The 16,917-nt window shown below is 43.0% G+C and overlaps 1 protein-coding gene across 2 annotated transcripts in view; it reads left to right on the plus strand.

Moving 5' to 3' along the window:
• Nucleotides 1-16,917, plus strand: part of LOC138589011 (inositol polyphosphate-5-phosphatase A) — a 177,762-nt gene that overhangs the window by 35,629 nt on the left and 125,216 nt on the right. For both annotated transcript variants that reach the window (XM_069659282.1, XM_069659281.1), the window contains exon 2: nt 6,100-6,141. In XM_069659282.1, the coding sequence (XP_069515383.1) occupies nt 6,100-6,141 (42 nt within the window). The remainder of the gene's footprint in view (nt 1-6,099; nt 6,142-16,917) is intronic.

The raw sequence follows: 16,917 nt of genomic DNA on the forward strand, positions 1-16,917 counted from the left end.
TTATAGGAATATGTTGTTGTATCAGCGGTAATAATTTGAAACACCAAAGTCAAACATAACACAAACAAAACAAACAAGGCAGAGGCAGACCAGAATCTCCTGTATTCAGGTAAAATAACTGTTTTTTTCAATGGAGTCTGGTGTGTTTGCAGAGAGCGATGTAACGTCTGTTTGTGGTTAAAAACAATCATCTTCCTCTGTCACAAAAAGGTCTATCTCTGTAGGATCCTTTCTGTGATGTTGTCACACACTTAGAATAACAATCAACAGCACTTTCTTTGGAAGCATTTGTCTCTAAGGATTAAATTACAGCCTGTCACAACTGCTGTCTGAAGCAGTATCTACTGGAGCAATTCCAAAGCTTTTTGTTGTACTGTAAAATCCGGAGTGTAAGTCTCAGTCTGTTTTGGGGATATCCCAGAGGGAAAAGGTTTTCTATAGCTATTTATTAATAAGAACTTGCATACAAGTTATTTACATTTATTGTCATTTAAAACACATTCAAAACGCACAGATTACAGCCGACCATCTTTTTACACCATGTCGAGTTTGCAATCCTGCTACCGGTGCTGTAGCTAGCGGTAGCTGGCAGCCTACGGTAACGATGATTGTTGTGACGGTGGTGGCTGCTGTGGCGATCATGACAGAGCATGTCTGTGACGAAGCGTTAGCAACAATCAGGTCAGTTTTCCAAACACAAAACAGCACTGCGGCATATTGTAAAACAGGAGACGTTGTAGCGGCACGGACCCGGAAACAGTTAAATGCGGAGGAGTGACGTCACCACGTAACAACCGGCAACTTTAGCTGGATTATAGCGCCATCGTCTGGGTAACATACCGTAACACAATAACATACCTCTCTGCATTTTACACTGGTATATTGGTCGCACCGGTTTATAGGACGCAGCCACTTTTTAGATTAAATAAATGTATGAAAAGTGCGTCTTATGCACCAAATTTTACAGTAATTCATTTAGACCCAGGTTCAAATTCAGCCCAGGTTTAAAACTACTGAAATTATCTTTAAAGAAGTAAGTAACCAAACAACCACCGTCCACTTGGCATGACATTTACAGCATTTACAGTTCTCAATCTTCTTACTCATCACTTCCTGCTTCTTGTTGCCGAGACGTCAGCGCGCATTACTCTGGAATTTCATTTTCACACACAGGGGTGTTGCAAAACAGTCTCTCACATGTTCAGTCATACAGACTCTGTTTGGCCCTGCTCGTAGTCTTTTTAAACTGAAAGTAGCTGCATTGCTTCACACCGCTATTGGTCAGTGGGAAACCCTTACTGTGGTTTTAGTAAGAGGCCCCTTTAAGAAACATGAGGGTGTATCTACTTCAAAGTGTTGCCTTTAATAACTTTGAAATATCGGTCCGAGCTGAGTCACGTTGTGAAACGTGCTTGTGCTCAGTGTGACAGAAGGATTGGACCATGCTACAGTGCTTTGCATTGTATTTGTTAAATTCAAAGATCAAGCATTTGCAAATATCTGGTCACAAGACGGTCACACCTTCAATCAGAGCTCAGAGACGTGGTGGGATGATGTATCCACTGAATGAAAAGGAGATGTGTGCTCTGATGTTGTGGAAATGCAGCGAAAATGATGAAATATTAAAAAGTGAGTGAGTTTGAGTTTGGTGTTTTAAACCTTGGTCTATATTTCACAGGAGAGGACACAACAGATTTCCTTCTCCGTCTAATATGTCCATCTGTGATGCTTTGTTGATATCAAGAGTGCAAGGCCACTTCAGATCTACTTTTCTGCGGGCCGAAATCTAAAAGCATTTCCTCTTGAGTCTCTGAGTTCGCCACGCTGTCTCAAAAGTAGGCCATGGGCTGAGAAACACAGAGAGAGGAGGTGGAGAGCGCTGAGCGGAGGAAGAGGAGGTGTACGAGGAGGAGGAGAGGCTGGGGAGGGGACAGGTTTATTTTTGCCTCTCTGACAGTGAAGCCCCACTTTCCAATTAACTGCAAATTAACTTCTGGTTCAAAGTGTCTCAGTGACAGATATAGACTTCCCTTATTAGCGCGCTCTCTCTCCTGGGCCCCGGCCTCCGAGGGCCCCGCTGGCCCTCTTCTGATCAGCCCGGTCCAAGGCCGACATCTGTTCCCCAGAACGTCACATCAGAGACGGGTCAGCCTAAATCTGAACACCCCTGACACATCTCTCTGGATCAATCTTTTACGAGCTGTGGCTGTTTTCTAGGACACATGTTCTCAGCTTGAGATTCTTTAACCATAAACAAAGTGGTTTCATTTCCTCATAACCAGGTTTTCAGCCCTCTTTGAAGCTGTTGTCGGCTTTGAAGTGAGGCAGGTTTTTGAGAGATAAACTCCCATCATGCATCAGAGCTGCAGAGAGTCTGTTTGATCTGAGTGTGATGCACCTGGCTAACAGTGATCCCGAGAGAAACAACCAATGGATAGAGCTGTAGTCTACACGATAAGTGCAACATAATGGGATGAAGCTGGGTATGCTTGTACTGTTTGGGGTGTTTCCAGAAATGGGGCTGTTGCAAAAACGCCTCTCACGGCCGTCTTACTTTGCTCTTTCCGCTACGTGTTTTGCATCCTAATTCCTGCTCCTAGCATGATGACACAGAAAAGATGATGTCTACTTGCATTTAATACCTTATTCCTTTTGATCAGTAAACCTGACATTGATTGTTCAGACTGGAACAATATTTAATATGATTTTATCATCTTAGCTTTTATAGAATATCAAAGAGATTAAATTTCCCACAAACATGTTTTCTTTTCCGTCTCCTCCATATTGACACCGAGCTGAACACTTCCCAGCAGCCTTATTACAGACACGGCTTCAGAGTCCAAAGATGAACTGACTTGCTTGTAGAAGACTTGACCTCAGCGGTCTCTAACGGCTCGGGTCCAGCCAGCTTCAGTCTGTTTGAGATGCCATATTTTGAAAGTGAGAAAGTAAACATGATTGTCACCAGGACTACAACCTCTGCCTCCAGCAGCTATCCTCTGAAGATGATGTAGCCTTTAAGAGTGGCGGCGAAAGAACTTATTTTTCCATGCACTGCATTGTTTACAGCGTAACAACTTGAGGGAGGGGAACAGAGTTGATACGAGGTCTAAGAACAGATTAGCTGAATTTACATGCAGATGTCTGAGATTAAAAAAAAGATAAATCCTCGTCAGATGGTCGTCAACGACAGTCGGGATGGTACGACAGTGGTTTGCAACCCGCCTGCTTTTGCTCTGCACATGGACTGTTTTTCCTGCATACGCCAAAGCCTGCTGATTGGTTAGTATGACTCGGACTACAGACGTCCTAAAAACAGAAACAAGAACACTTCTAATACTAAAATCTGAGCCCGCAGGAGGAGGTTGTTCTCTATTCGCTGTCTTGTTTTTTTTTAATCTCAAACTCTCAGAACAGATTAATCTGTAGACGTGGGAGCGGATTATTTTGGTATCACAATGTTCAGGTTTCCGTTTTGAAACAAAAAAGAACTAGAGATTACTCTGAAAAACATCGGGATGATTAGTAAATTCATCTTTCTACATTGTCTGCTACTGGGGTGCTTGTTATAAATGTCTGAACCTGATACACAGAAAAATCTATTGAATTAGGTTTTGGTGCCAAACGTGCACTGCAGTCTGGAAAGCCACATGCAGAACAGCAGCCACCTGCACCTGTCAGAGTGGGCGGTCAGTGCAGACGTGTGTATCTCTGTGCAGAGGAACCAGGATGTTCAGGTGGAGCTCTCTCTGCTCCTCTGTCTCTCCTTCTCTCCTCCTCCATGTGACTAATGACAAGGTCCAGTGCTCATGTCCTTATATAGGCCTGCGCTCTGTGTGATCTGGCTGAGGCTGGGACCATGGTACACACACACACACACACACACGCACGCACGCACGCACGCGCGCACACACACATACATGAGGCATTTAGGTGCCCCTGGAAAAGTCAACATGTATCAGGCTTGACTGCATTTATTAATCTGTTAGTGTGTTTATGGAAAGAATCAGATTTCTTCAGTTCGTTTTTCTTTGATGCTGAAGGAAAAGTTCATCTTGTGAAATCCACTTATATGTGATCTTTCCGAGACTTAAAGCGTCATTCTGCTATTTTTAAACCTGGGACCTATTTTACACATTTTTGGCTCTAATTGACGAACAGTGCAATAAGCTAAAGATTATCTCCAGTAGATGTCTTCAGCTGGCAGCGGTGAAACAGGCTGAAACATAAGTATTTGGGGCAAGTACATCCTCTAAAAGTTCTTGTTGTTTCCACTGACAGGCTCAGATTGTTATTCTAAGTGTGTGACAACATTACAGAAAGGATCCCTACAGAGATAGACCTTTTTGTTACAGAGGAAGATGATTGTTTTAACCACAAACGGACGTTACATCGCTCTCTGCAAACACACCAGCCTCCATTCACAAAAACAGTGATTTTACCTCACAGGACACAGGAGCTGCTGCTCTGCTGCTGCTTCAGTCGGTCAGTTTGTGTTATTGTGTTTGATCCAAACTAACTATGTCACACACCAAAGACACACAAAAACAAACAAACAACAAAAAGACTCATGCAGCAGTAGACCAGCAACATGTGCGTTCTCCATGTAAAATTGATGCTTTTGTCAATGGAGTCTGGTGGCTTTAAAGAGAGCGATGTCACAGCTTAAAAAATGCACTTTCACATCTATATTTAAACTACAAAGAGACATTTAAAGACACACTGCCTTTTGTGTCGACCTGTACTTGCACTGTGCTTCAGATTGTGGTCTTATAGAGGCTCCTGCTCGAGCAGAGGTGTCACAAATGTGCTGCTCTGATGGAGGAGTAGTTCCTCTGTGTGCGTATACAAAGATTAAGTGAAATTTCGGAGTGAACATTAGTAACACTTAAGTTTTAAGGTTGTTTTGTCAAATAGGTAAATGTTGTGCAGATAGGATTGTCATGGCGACGCTGTGTTTGTTGTGCTTTGTGCCCTGATGCCATCCAAGGATACTGCTGTAATATATGAGGGCTTTGTTACAGAGCCTGCAGATCCCTGCTGTATTCTTATTATAGACTAGTTTTGTTAGGACACACACAGTCTCACACACACACACAGTCTCACACACACACACACACACACACACACACACACACACACACACACACACACAGAGCTGTTCATCAGACCTAGTTATCGACATAGGGAGATCTCTCCTTAAATGGTAGACTGCCCAGGGCCCTGTCTCTGTTTCCACTGCACAGACCAGTCCAGGTCTGGGAATAGCCTTTTACAGTGGAGGAGAGAGAGGGGATGACAGATACAGGCCAAGCAAAAGAAGGTGAGACAGAAAAATGGTGAGAGGCTTTCCGATCCTAAAAGAAAGATGCTGTTTGAAGAGGACGGGTACTTCCTGTCAGAGATGCACAGAAAACAGCCTCTGCATGTATGAGCTAGATAGACCCCATATGTTCCTTACTCACACACCGCTGTTTGTTGTTTCTCCAGAGAAGTCTTGTTTGGATAAGTGTGTCAGTTTGATACCAGCCCGTTCTACCTCCTAACTCGTTATTCACAGCAGCTTGGTCAGTAGCCGTCAGTAGTAGTAGTAACGCTTCAAAGGTTCCCTCCAGTGTCATTTCTGGACGCTGTCCTCTAGCTAATTGTTTTGATGTGCCGTTGAAGTCGGGTGATGTAGAATGAAGTGTGCAAAAGTCTGCTTAGGGTGGTGGTTGTAGGTCATGGATCGAGGGTCAATGCAAACATACATTAGTTCTTATTTGAACACAAAGTATGATCTTTTTCTTTCTAACCCAATCTCGTAGTTTTGGAGTCTAAACCAAACTGTGATTATTCTTGCTCCTTAATCATTTCTTTCTTTCTTGCCAAAAGCCACACAAGTTTCTAAGCAAGCTTTATTTTGAAAATGTTTTCACTAATACATATTTACTATTGGTAACTTGCCCTAGGAGCAGTGCACAAGCCAAAGTGGGCCAATTACCAAGCTGCCATTTTTTGATTAAGTAGGAGTCAATGTTTGTAACCACGCTGTATCTGTGATGCTGCCATAATTATCTTAACAACGTCACTAACGTCTCGTCTTTCTTCTCTTTCCAGCCTGAGAACCTACAGAAGACATGGCTGAGGGAGTTTTACCAGGTACAGTTTCTCTTCTTTCTTTTGTCCCACAGGGAACATGTGACTGTCCAATCATGTTCGTTTGTTATTCAGGGAGGAATAATGTTACACAACACACAGACCGAGAGTATGAGAGTATACTGTGAGGTTTACTCTAAGGTTTAAGGTTCAATTATTCTTTATTACATCTTTAATCTCGGCAAATCGTCTCACTGGAATTGCAATTTTAGGATAGTAACATTATTAATCAATCGTTCCTTAACCTCTTCTACTCTACCAGGACGTATTTGCCGCTGTCTCCCTCCCTCCCCTTCTTTCGGTCTGCACATGCGCACTACGTTAGTAAACAATGTCACATGTGGCATCCCCGGATTCGGGAAGTCTTTGTCTTTGCAAAAATAGTATTGTTTTTCTTTTATTTCGTATGTATTTTGCACAAGAGCAGCCTAAACACACACTGCTCAAAATGGCAAAGACCGCTGAAAGTCGGGTTTTGCAGCATTTTCGACGGTGAAAGTTACGGGACACCAAATCGAAAACACCGGCTCGCACTAGCGGATGTTCCCGTAGGGTTCTCGGATTTAAGCACTTTTCTACAAAAACATTTAATCTCTGATATAAGCCGTCATAAAAACTGGGTCGTAACTTTAACTTTCCTTGTTCGGCTATGTTGTAATGACGCGTCACTGTGAATCTCTCTGGAGTTTCATAATGACGCCTGTTCTCAATATGGCAGTGTTAGCTTGTGGCTGAGCGCTGTGTTGTCATTGGAAGTGATCTGCGGAGGCGAGGAGACGGAGTTATATGTGCCATGGCTGAAAGCTTGGATTCCACTCCACTTGGATTTAAATGTCAAAACATTTAAAAATAAGCCCGTCACAGTTTCCCAAAGTGTCTACAGATGTCTTCCTTTGTGCAACAAACAGTCCATAAAACCAAACACTCGTTATTAACTGTAATAAAAAAGGCAGTTCCTCACATTCAAGCAGTGAAACCAGACAATGTTTTCCTTGAAAATGACTAAAACAATAAATCAGTTATCAGAATGAAATGGATTGAGTAGTTGCAGCTCTGGTATTGCTACCACATAATGCGTTCTACATTTTCCCACAGTAGCAGATGGGTGGATGCTGTCCCAGCAGACATGGCGTGGGTTTCTATAGCTTTATGTGTTATTATGGGACTGTGACCACGAACCCTGAGGCTGCTTCACGTGACTTTCAAGCTAAAGATCAGGTCAACCGATGTCATGAGCTTCTTATAGACACAACTTCTTTTTAGCAAAAGCCTGTAATCATAACACCATCTGTTTGATCAAAAGCATCTCTGCACGTTTTATAAATGTATATTTGTTTATATCTTTTTATCATCGAAGGATCCGGACTGGGAAGCCTAAAAAACTAGACTTATGTTGAAGCCGCTGTGATCTACTTCACCTTTTCACCCCTCTGCATGCATTGTTTATACAGAAAGCAACAGCTCGAGCTCAGTCATGCTTCGTATCTTACCTGCTGATCTTCATAGGAACCCCTGACTAACCACAACTCTTTCCACTGGCAGGGGAAGTGAGGCAGCTATAACTGAGAGAGTGACGGAGAAGAGAGAGGCTGTGTCTGTGCTTGTTACAAGAGAACCCAGTATACAAATTCACTGAGAAAGATGTTTTCATTAAAGAGGGACTTCCAGAGGGAATATTTTCACAGACTGGAGCAGCTTGAGATGGCAGTATTTTTATCCTCTGTGTTTATTTTGGCTTGTGTTCATATATGGTCAAAATTAGACTCTTGGGAGGGGAGAAAGGAGGGAAAGAAGGAGAAATTTCCAATCCAAATTTATTTATTACGCAATTTTAAAACCAACATCTGAACAATGAGCTGCACAGTGAAAACACACCATAAAACAACAAAAGAACAGTTTTATAACAAAAGCAACAAAATCAATGAAACTCTCATACTGAGCTAAAAGCCAAGGAATAAAAATGTGTTTCAAGAGACTGATTTTTTTGGTATCTGCATAAAGTTCAAGGGAACACGTGTCCAAACATTAGACACCAGTGGTTCAAAATGTCAGGATCTCAGTTTTACTCTTTTGACAGTCAAACTTAAAGAGTTAGAGTCTTTCTGTTTCAAAGGTAGGTAAATTTGTGGGTCATCAGCGTACCAATGGAACGAGAGGTGATGTTAAAAAATGGAGCCTAAAGAAAAGAATGAAAGGCTCAAGAATAGAACCCTGAGGAACTCCACTTCATTAAGACAAGAAAGACCTGACCCCTCCACACCAGGACCTCAAATGGCAACACAACAATCCACGAAACAAATAAAGATGCTTTGGTCGACTGTGTCAAAAGCATAAAGAACGTCAGAGTCCCCAGAGTCAGAAGCTAATATTTCGGAAAAATGAATTTGTAGTTCCCCACATGGAGGAAATGTTCATGCTATCAGTGCAGATGAAAATTTGTCTTTTTCCAAAGCCAAACTTGTCATCCTGTTGATATTAACGTGTTTTCTCTGATAATGACAAAACAAAGTAAAGCTAAATAATTGTATTAGTGTGGCTAGTGGACAGCACTTAGCAACCGATGACTGTTATGACCCGGCTTTGGGGGAAGAAACATGAAACCAGTTGTTTTTGGTAAAAAGGAAAGTTATTTAATAAAAAAAAGTAGTGCTGTCAAAAAAATGTTATTTGAATGATTCCTTCTTAAAAAAACGTTCGAACTATTCGAATATTTATTTTGTGCAATATGTCCACGAGGACATACCAATACAACAAGAGACAAACTTACTGGCAAAGATATATTTATTTAAACATTAAAGGATCAACACAGGCTTTCTACACCCTGCAAAATAAACAGATAAAATAAACATAAAATAATACGGTTACGGTAGAACTGGAGCAAGCTGTGACAGGGTTATTGAGAATCTCTGTCTGACCTGGCTGGGATTTGAATTCTCCGTCATCATTACCAGTCGCCACGAGGTTGTTGTTTTAGCTTGTTTCAGCTGGACAAAAGTCAATTAGTAACGTATCATTGAATAAAGTGACACTGTGTGTATTCAAAAATCCTCTGTAACCAAGAGCGCAGACATACGAGAACATGTGAGAGCTTGCGAGACAGCCGCGGTAGTGCCGATTTTTCTCACATGGAATATTAATTTTAATATCCAAATTTTATTACAATTTGGTTATAAATTGGAATTTAGAATATTCGTTGACAGCCGTAAAAAGAAGTGTGATTGTTTTGCAACAACAAAGTGAGGTAAAAATACAACTGAACAAGGGCCTGTGGGTGCTGCTCAGATCAATAAATGATTATAACAAAAAGAGGACTCTAAAGTAAAGGCTAATAAACACTGATCTTTCCTAAAGGGAAACTTAAGTAGAAATAAACCCTCCGGGGTCAGGCGGCGGCCGTGACAATGACTCAGCAGGTGTTGAAATTACATGAGCGGAAAGTAGCATCGAGTGGTAATCAGTGATAACGTTAGCATGCTAAGCTATTTAGCCTCAACTTTCTGAATGAAGCTAGTTAGTCTAACTTTGTTTGCTAGCTTCTGAGTATAAAGGTGATGTTGACCAAACATGAAGCGAACTTTTCATGCAGCGGGATTTCATATTAAAGCTCAGATGAGGAACTTCTGGCTGTGTGTTAATTTTGGCGACCCCTGTGAACAAAGTGCAGCCTCTTATTTCTTTGCTCATCTTGTCCTGTACATGTGTAAGCACTGTTTATTAACTAAAAATCCCAGCCTTGAAAATATAGAAAAAAGGCAAAGTTAAGCACCTCGTCTGACACCTACCCCCCGGCAGTGGTTAGAGGCATTAAAGTAACTATAAAGATATGCAGAATTAATTTCAGTCTCTTTCATAACCAGCTAAAAACTCAATTCAAAGAGACACACATTTGCAATGGGCATCACTAGCTGAAAACGAAGTTAAAAACTTTAACTCGACAGAGACATTTGTGTAAAGCTGTGTGGAGAAAAGCTTTAAGATTCTCCTGACATCCAGGGATTGCTTCAGGAATGATCCATCCAAGCTCCGTTATAAAAGCATTTTAAAAGTTGCTTGTCTTGTCTTTCACAAAATGTGCCAGTTGGCCGTCGGCTGCAGTCCTCGCTGGGTGTTCAAGCGCAACGTCTTGACCCGCACACAGGGGACATATGGTGACGCAACATTCAAGCTAACACTGCTAAAACTTTGATGCTGGTGAAGAAGGCCCACCCAAAGGACTGCACTGTGTTTTCAGAACGTTATCCTCTTTTGTTCAAAAATAAGCACACGAGCTGCATTATTATAACACTTTGTTTAAACAGGAAGTGAGAAGAATTCAAACCGTCCAAAGAAGCTGCAAACAAAGCTGTAAAAGTCAAACGTGTCAGCAGACAGAATGACACATTCAGATACAAACTGTGATAGAGATCGACACCAGAGGAGACAGACACACACACACACACACACACACACACACACACACACACACACACACACACACACACACACACACACCGACAGAATTAAATTAGCTTTGTGTCTAAAATCTTCAGAGCGGACGGCTGAAACTGAGCAATCCTCACAGTGTTGTTCAACACTGCTTTTAGGCTCAACAGACCAGTATTGATTTATGTCTCAGTGCCAACCGAGTGACAACACAGCCCTGTAGCTTCAGGACTTAGCACCCTGGTCCTGGCCAAACAGAGGGAGGATCCTACCTGTGGACACACCACAATAAGGAGACACATTGTCCCTGTCAGGCCCGGGCTTATTTTGTCACTAGGAAGTGGTTTGACTGATGGCAAGTCTCCAGTTCACGTTGATGGTGAAGAAGTATCCTGGAAGAGGTGCACATGACCCGGACATTTATTTTTCCAGTCTTGAAACGAGCTGTGAGCTTACTGCTGAAGGGATGAATAGCTGTGTAGTGTATGTAGGGCTACTGAATGAACAGTGTTAGTGTCAGTGAGAGGTGAGGTGAGGATACACTGTGTGGTCATGATGGATTGCTTCACAGCCTCAGCGAGTGTCTGTTTGAGGATGTTGCCTCATCTGGTCCGTCTGCACCTCATTGATAATGTAGTCGTTCTTGCTTTGATGAATTGTGTTTCTGTGGAAGGAAGTCATACGTACTTTGGTTTCAAGTGTTCCCGAAAAAAGGAGGCTTTAAATATTCAAGAAGAATTACAGAACTGTTAAACCTGGGACCATTTTTATCTCATTGACTCATAGATAAAAAGGTAATAGGTAGGGAATAGCCTGATCCAAGTATTTCAACTTTTTTTGTTACTAACAGGCTCAGATTGTTGTAAGTTATTATTTGTTTAAACCAGAAACAGCTGTTACATCGCTCTCTTCAAAGACACCAGACTCCATAGAAAAAAACACAAATTTTACCTCACAGAACACAGGAGTTGCTGGTCTGCAGCTGCTTCGATCTGTAGGTTTCTTTGTTTGTTTTGTGTCACACGTTAAGCTCTGTAGAGAAAAACACACAACCTTATTTACTATTCCAAGGAAGCCCTGGTTCTGTTGAAAATATAACAGACTCACCCTGAACACACACACACACAAAAACATATACCCCTTTACCACGGAAATTAGCACGGTGACGCAGGTTTTTCAGACCCAGGAAGACCCGCTTATAGAAGCTGATTGTCTCGTTTCCCATTGCCAGTGAAGTATCCTCCTGTCGTTCTCTTTTCTGCTGCGTCACCGTCTGACGTCACAAATGTGCCGGAGACAGGGTTAGTAACCTGTGAAGATGTTACGGTGGTTAGGACTTTATTGTATCTATTACTCATTCAGCCTGTTTATCAAACTCGTAGCCGACAAATTTGGAACGATGTTTGAGCGCTGCTCGGACAGAGACGGGCGGAATTTGTAGCTGAGATGACGGGGAGTCGCAGAAGTTACCGACGGCGCATAGCATCGCGCCGGAAAGGGGGCGGAGATTAACGTGTCGACACGGGTTTTGTGTTCCCATCAATGCCGAAGCCGAGGCGATAATTACCCGGGTCTACTGCAGAGTCATGTGACCCGGGTCTGAATGCAGATTGTAACCTGCAGATTGAAAGCAGCTATATTGTCCTAAAGAGATCATATTCAACACAGTTTATCACACGTGCAGGTCAATGAACTTCTAACACCTGCAGGATCTGTGTTTTACGTCAAACAGATTGTGATTAAAAGTGTTCCTGCAGAAATAATATTAAAATAATTTACATTATTCCGTCTTTATATCACCTCAAATCAGCAGCAGCTATGTCTCCACGAGCTGAGACAGACTGTAGCTGACCTCATGACCAAACTGTCCTCCAACTCACATCAGGATGAAATTTTTCAAAGGATTTACGAGCGACCGAATCACACCAGAATCATCCAGATCATGTAACACTGTATATCCTGCTTAGTCACAGTCCAATATTTACATTGACTACTCTAGAGTCTACATTAGACGTACCTAAATGTGGGAATATAAATACTTTTCACTTTTGTGTTTTGATCTGTTGCTCTACGACATTAAACATTTGAGAGAACTCGTTGAGCTGTTTAGTTAGTTTTACATCTGGAAAATGAAAAGCCTCTTTCACACATGCTTTCCTGACATTTCCCTGAAAAGTTTCAGGACCGTCTGACCCCGACATTTTCTAGAGCTGCCCTTTCACACATGTCCCTCGCAGCGGGACATTTTCCCTGTCGGACGAGGAGGGGGCGGGTGCAGGAATATGTGGCGACTAATTCTATCACGTTTCTCAAAAAGACACACACACACACACACACACACACACACACACACACACACACTCACAAACAGTCCTCTGCTATTACGTCCCTTAGTGTGCTGATTGAGATGCGATGTCTTCTGTTTTAAGAGATTTGCGGTGCAGCTGTGCAGTGTCGGTGTCATTAGTCAGGTTTGATCATTTTGACACGTAACTCTCCTGCCCCCTCCCTTCCTCCGTCACTCTCTCACCGTGCATGTTCCTGACTATATTCTGCTGCGTTCACACCTCGGCCGACCCGGACAATGTCCCAGCATGTTACTAGGCCGCTGGCAGGAGAAAAGTCGGGGTCAAAAATTTGTCCGTTTGCGTTCACACATGCAGCCCACCCGGGTGAAGTTGTTTTACACATCATCTGTGTTTGCAACATGTCCCTCCTGAATCCAACACAAATCAATAAGCTGTTAGTTTTTTTTTTACCACTAAACAGCAAGGGCAGCCTCGACTGTGTCGCGGCAGCTTGCCTTGGCACATCCGGGACTATTAGTGCTCTTATTAGATCTGGTAGCTCATAGAACTAAGGATAGTTATCTATATTAATCGTAGCAGTTATATTATAAGCTGTTTTCGCAACGGCAGACCTGCTGGAACTCCCGGACATGACAACTCCACCTTTAACATGATCAAAACATTTCAGTAAATACAGTCTGTTACTTATATTTTGTCATCAAGAGATCAATCTGTCCGAGGCTCATTACCGGTACACACAGGCCCACGTTTACACACATGTGCAGGCGGTCTGGAGCCGTTACACATGACGGGGATTATTATATCTGGGCGAGCTGCGTTACAGAGCGAAACCAGTTAAACACCTGTTGAGTCTGGGCAAGAAACTGTTACAGAGCTGCTCCCTCCTCTCCCTGCTCATCATCGATCCGTGCATGGAGCTGAGCTCCGTCAGGGTGGAGCTCAGTTGATGAATGAGAGCAGTGAGTGGCGGTGCAGACAGCTTCTCTACACAATCAGACTGCACGGAGCTGTGAAACTTTATGGGCGTGTTTGCGCTTGAATATGATCAGTGCAGTTCTCTTTGTGAATCGGACCCTGAGACGGGGCAGATAAAGGGGGCAAATGATGCACAATTTGTGGAGCTATCAGCGGCCGCAATTCATTCTTAGTGAATTCCCCCTCAATGTGTAGAATAAAGATGAAAATTCAAAATGAAGTCGAGATGTGAGTGAAATTTTCTGCAGCTTGTTACAGGAGTCAGAAACACACATCTGCTCAGCTGAGAGGCCTCCATGACTCTGTCAGCTCTGCTCCTCTCCTTCTCCTAATTATTACTGTCACTGACGTGTCGAAACATGTCCACTGCCAGGTGATTCCAGCCTCAATGTTTAGTTTAGCACTGAGGTTATTGCAAGCATTGAGCCTTTGTGTGTGTGTGAGAGTGTGGAGAAGCAGGTCCTGGTTACGGCTGTTGAGGAATTCTGTTTGCATTGTGCAGCATGTCTGCACACATTAGAGAAAGCTATCAGGTCTGCTGCTTTAGTCAGAGAGAGAGAGGGGAAAGAAAGCATGCAGAGGGAGAGAGAGAGGGAGGGAGAGAGAGAGAGAGAGAGAGGGGGAGAGAGAGAGAGAGAGAGAGGGGGAGGGAGAGCGAGGTGTGCCCCTGTGTGAACCAGCCGGCCTGCAGCCTCATGCCAGCCCTGGGTGCTGCCGGCTGACGTAATGGAAACAAGCCTCAGACTCTGAACTCTGCATTAACTCCAATCAGCCGCGCTGCGCTCGCTCATCGTGACCTCTCCGCTCACACAATGCGCTCACTGTGTCTCCTGTAACATCACCTGCTGTTTGGGCCTGAACCCGTCAAACTGTGACGCGTTTTTCACAGAAGACAAACCTCACTGAAACGGAAACATGTCTGATGAATATGATTCAGTGTTTTGACTTCTGCAGGAATCTAAAGTTGGTTTCACACAGGAAAACTTTCTCTCACACCCAACAGATCGAATCAGCAGTTAAATCATACAAAAGAGATGTGCCTTGCATCGCTGCTCCAAGGCTACTGTTTGCATTCCTCTCTGTTAGAAGAGCTGCCTCACTTTTTATGTGTCACAAGGAATCACCTCTCAGTCTGCAGCATCCTGGAAAATAAACAGTAAAGCTGCTCAACTGGCTTTCACAGAGCTGCGAGTACAGAAAGGCCTCGTACGAGGTTACCTGTTGGTACCTGCTCTATCTGGATTAATGTGTCTGTGTGTTCTCGCTGTTCGGTCTTGTTTCCATCGGCTTGAGGGAATTCCTTCAGGAAACAAAATGATTTATCTTATGACAAACCTCGGTCAAAGTCCGTCGACATGTTTGCTCACTCTGTCTCCTCCTTTGACGCTGTAATAATCTGTTTTATGTTCAGACTAAGTTGGATCAATGTAGACAAACTCTGCTAACTTGTTCTTTCACTTTAACTGCAGCAAGACGTCTGCAAATGAATTGAGTCACTTACAGGAATCTAAACTTCAGGGCTTCGATGAAACATATATTGACATCTGGCAGTGAGCTCTTACTCATTCATGCAGAGGCAGATAAAACAAAATGAAACAGTGTTTGAGCTGTAACTCATTCGGTCCGTCATGCTTCGTAATAGGCACCAACACCACAAACAGCCCCACCCATAACCCTAAAGATAGTGCTCTCACCGGCAGTAAAACAATCTTGATAGGGGGATTTAAGTCGATAAGGACGATAAAGTTTGTGCTTCACCTGATAGTTGCATCAAAGAGGAAGAACATGGTTGTGTTCTTTAAAAAAGACAAAAAAATCAGAGGAACTGAGGAAATTGTGGACATAAGCTGCAGCTCAGCTCGCCGCTCCCTCACCGGATATTCTGTGTCTGCTGAAGAACATTGGAGAAACACTGAAGCTGCTTCATTCAGTGTTTCAAATGGTTCAGATTAGCGGGTCTGTTTGTTTTAAAGAAGAGGCGACCTCTGTGGATTATTCGGCTCCCGATAAAAACATAAACGATGAAGACTGAAGGTAACATCTACTAGAAAGAAGCGTAGCTAATGTTAGCTGCAGGTCAGCTCTGAACTTCCTGTGTCTGTAGAAGAGCGTTGGAGAGACACTGATGTTTAACATGACCAGTGTTGGTAACGTTACTTTTAAAAGCAACTCATTGCCTTGCTGCGTTACCTCCTGAGAAGAGTAACGTGTTACCAAAAATGAAACCCCCTTTGTGACTCGTTCCACATGTGTGTTATATCATCAGGACGGCGTGTAGCCTGCTGTACGTCTACCTTTGAATGTGTCGACTCTACCATCTCTGCATCGCATCATTTACGGCCCATAATCTGTAACTCTGCAGCCTGATAACAGGAATGACAGACGCAGTATAACCTTTACAGCTCTTTATGATGCTAACAGTCTGACAGTGAACTGGGCAGAGGCGTACAGTATTAGGCACAGCCGTTTCCATGACAACAATACAACACAGGCTCTTAGTCCCACCAGTGTTGTGGAGCTGCGTTTAGCTGCAGATGCTTCTTCACGTTTGAAGTCGAGCTCTTCACAGCTGACGAGCACTTCTCCTCCAGACACAGCTTACATTTCACCGTCATGTTGTTCTCGTCCCTTTCACCCAAACATTCAGAATAATGTGAATATTTCCACAAAGTAAACACTGTCCTCTCTGACAGCTCACTAGCTGAGTTAGCTAGCTACACATGCGCACTGACACAGCTGTGTTTACCTCCTGCTGGTACGCAGCTATCTGCCAAGAAGGAGGAGAGAAACAGAAACAAAGCTTCAGGGAGTTTCTGTTTCTGTGGAGACAAAAGGAAAAGAGAAACACAGTGATTTATTTTCCAGTAACCGATTACTGTTTATGAGAAAGTTACTAAATAAGATTACTTGACTTTCAGGAGGAACGCGGTACATTACTTGATTCGACAAAAAGTAACCGAATAGTTCGAACAGGTTACTTTGTAACGAGTTACCCTGAACACTGAACATGACACTTTTATAATTCTGTGTTTTTGAAAAAAAAGAAGGATACAGCCTTTAAAACATGCAGTAG

The sequence above is a fragment of the Semicossyphus pulcher genome, unplaced genomic scaffold (genome assembly GCF_022749685.1).
Source record: "Semicossyphus pulcher isolate SPU_LCO1_2020_fin unplaced genomic scaffold, fSemPul1.0.p SCAF_12, whole genome shotgun sequence".
NCBI classification, from domain to species: domain Eukaryota; kingdom Metazoa; phylum Chordata; class Actinopteri; order Labriformes; family Labridae; genus Semicossyphus; species Semicossyphus pulcher.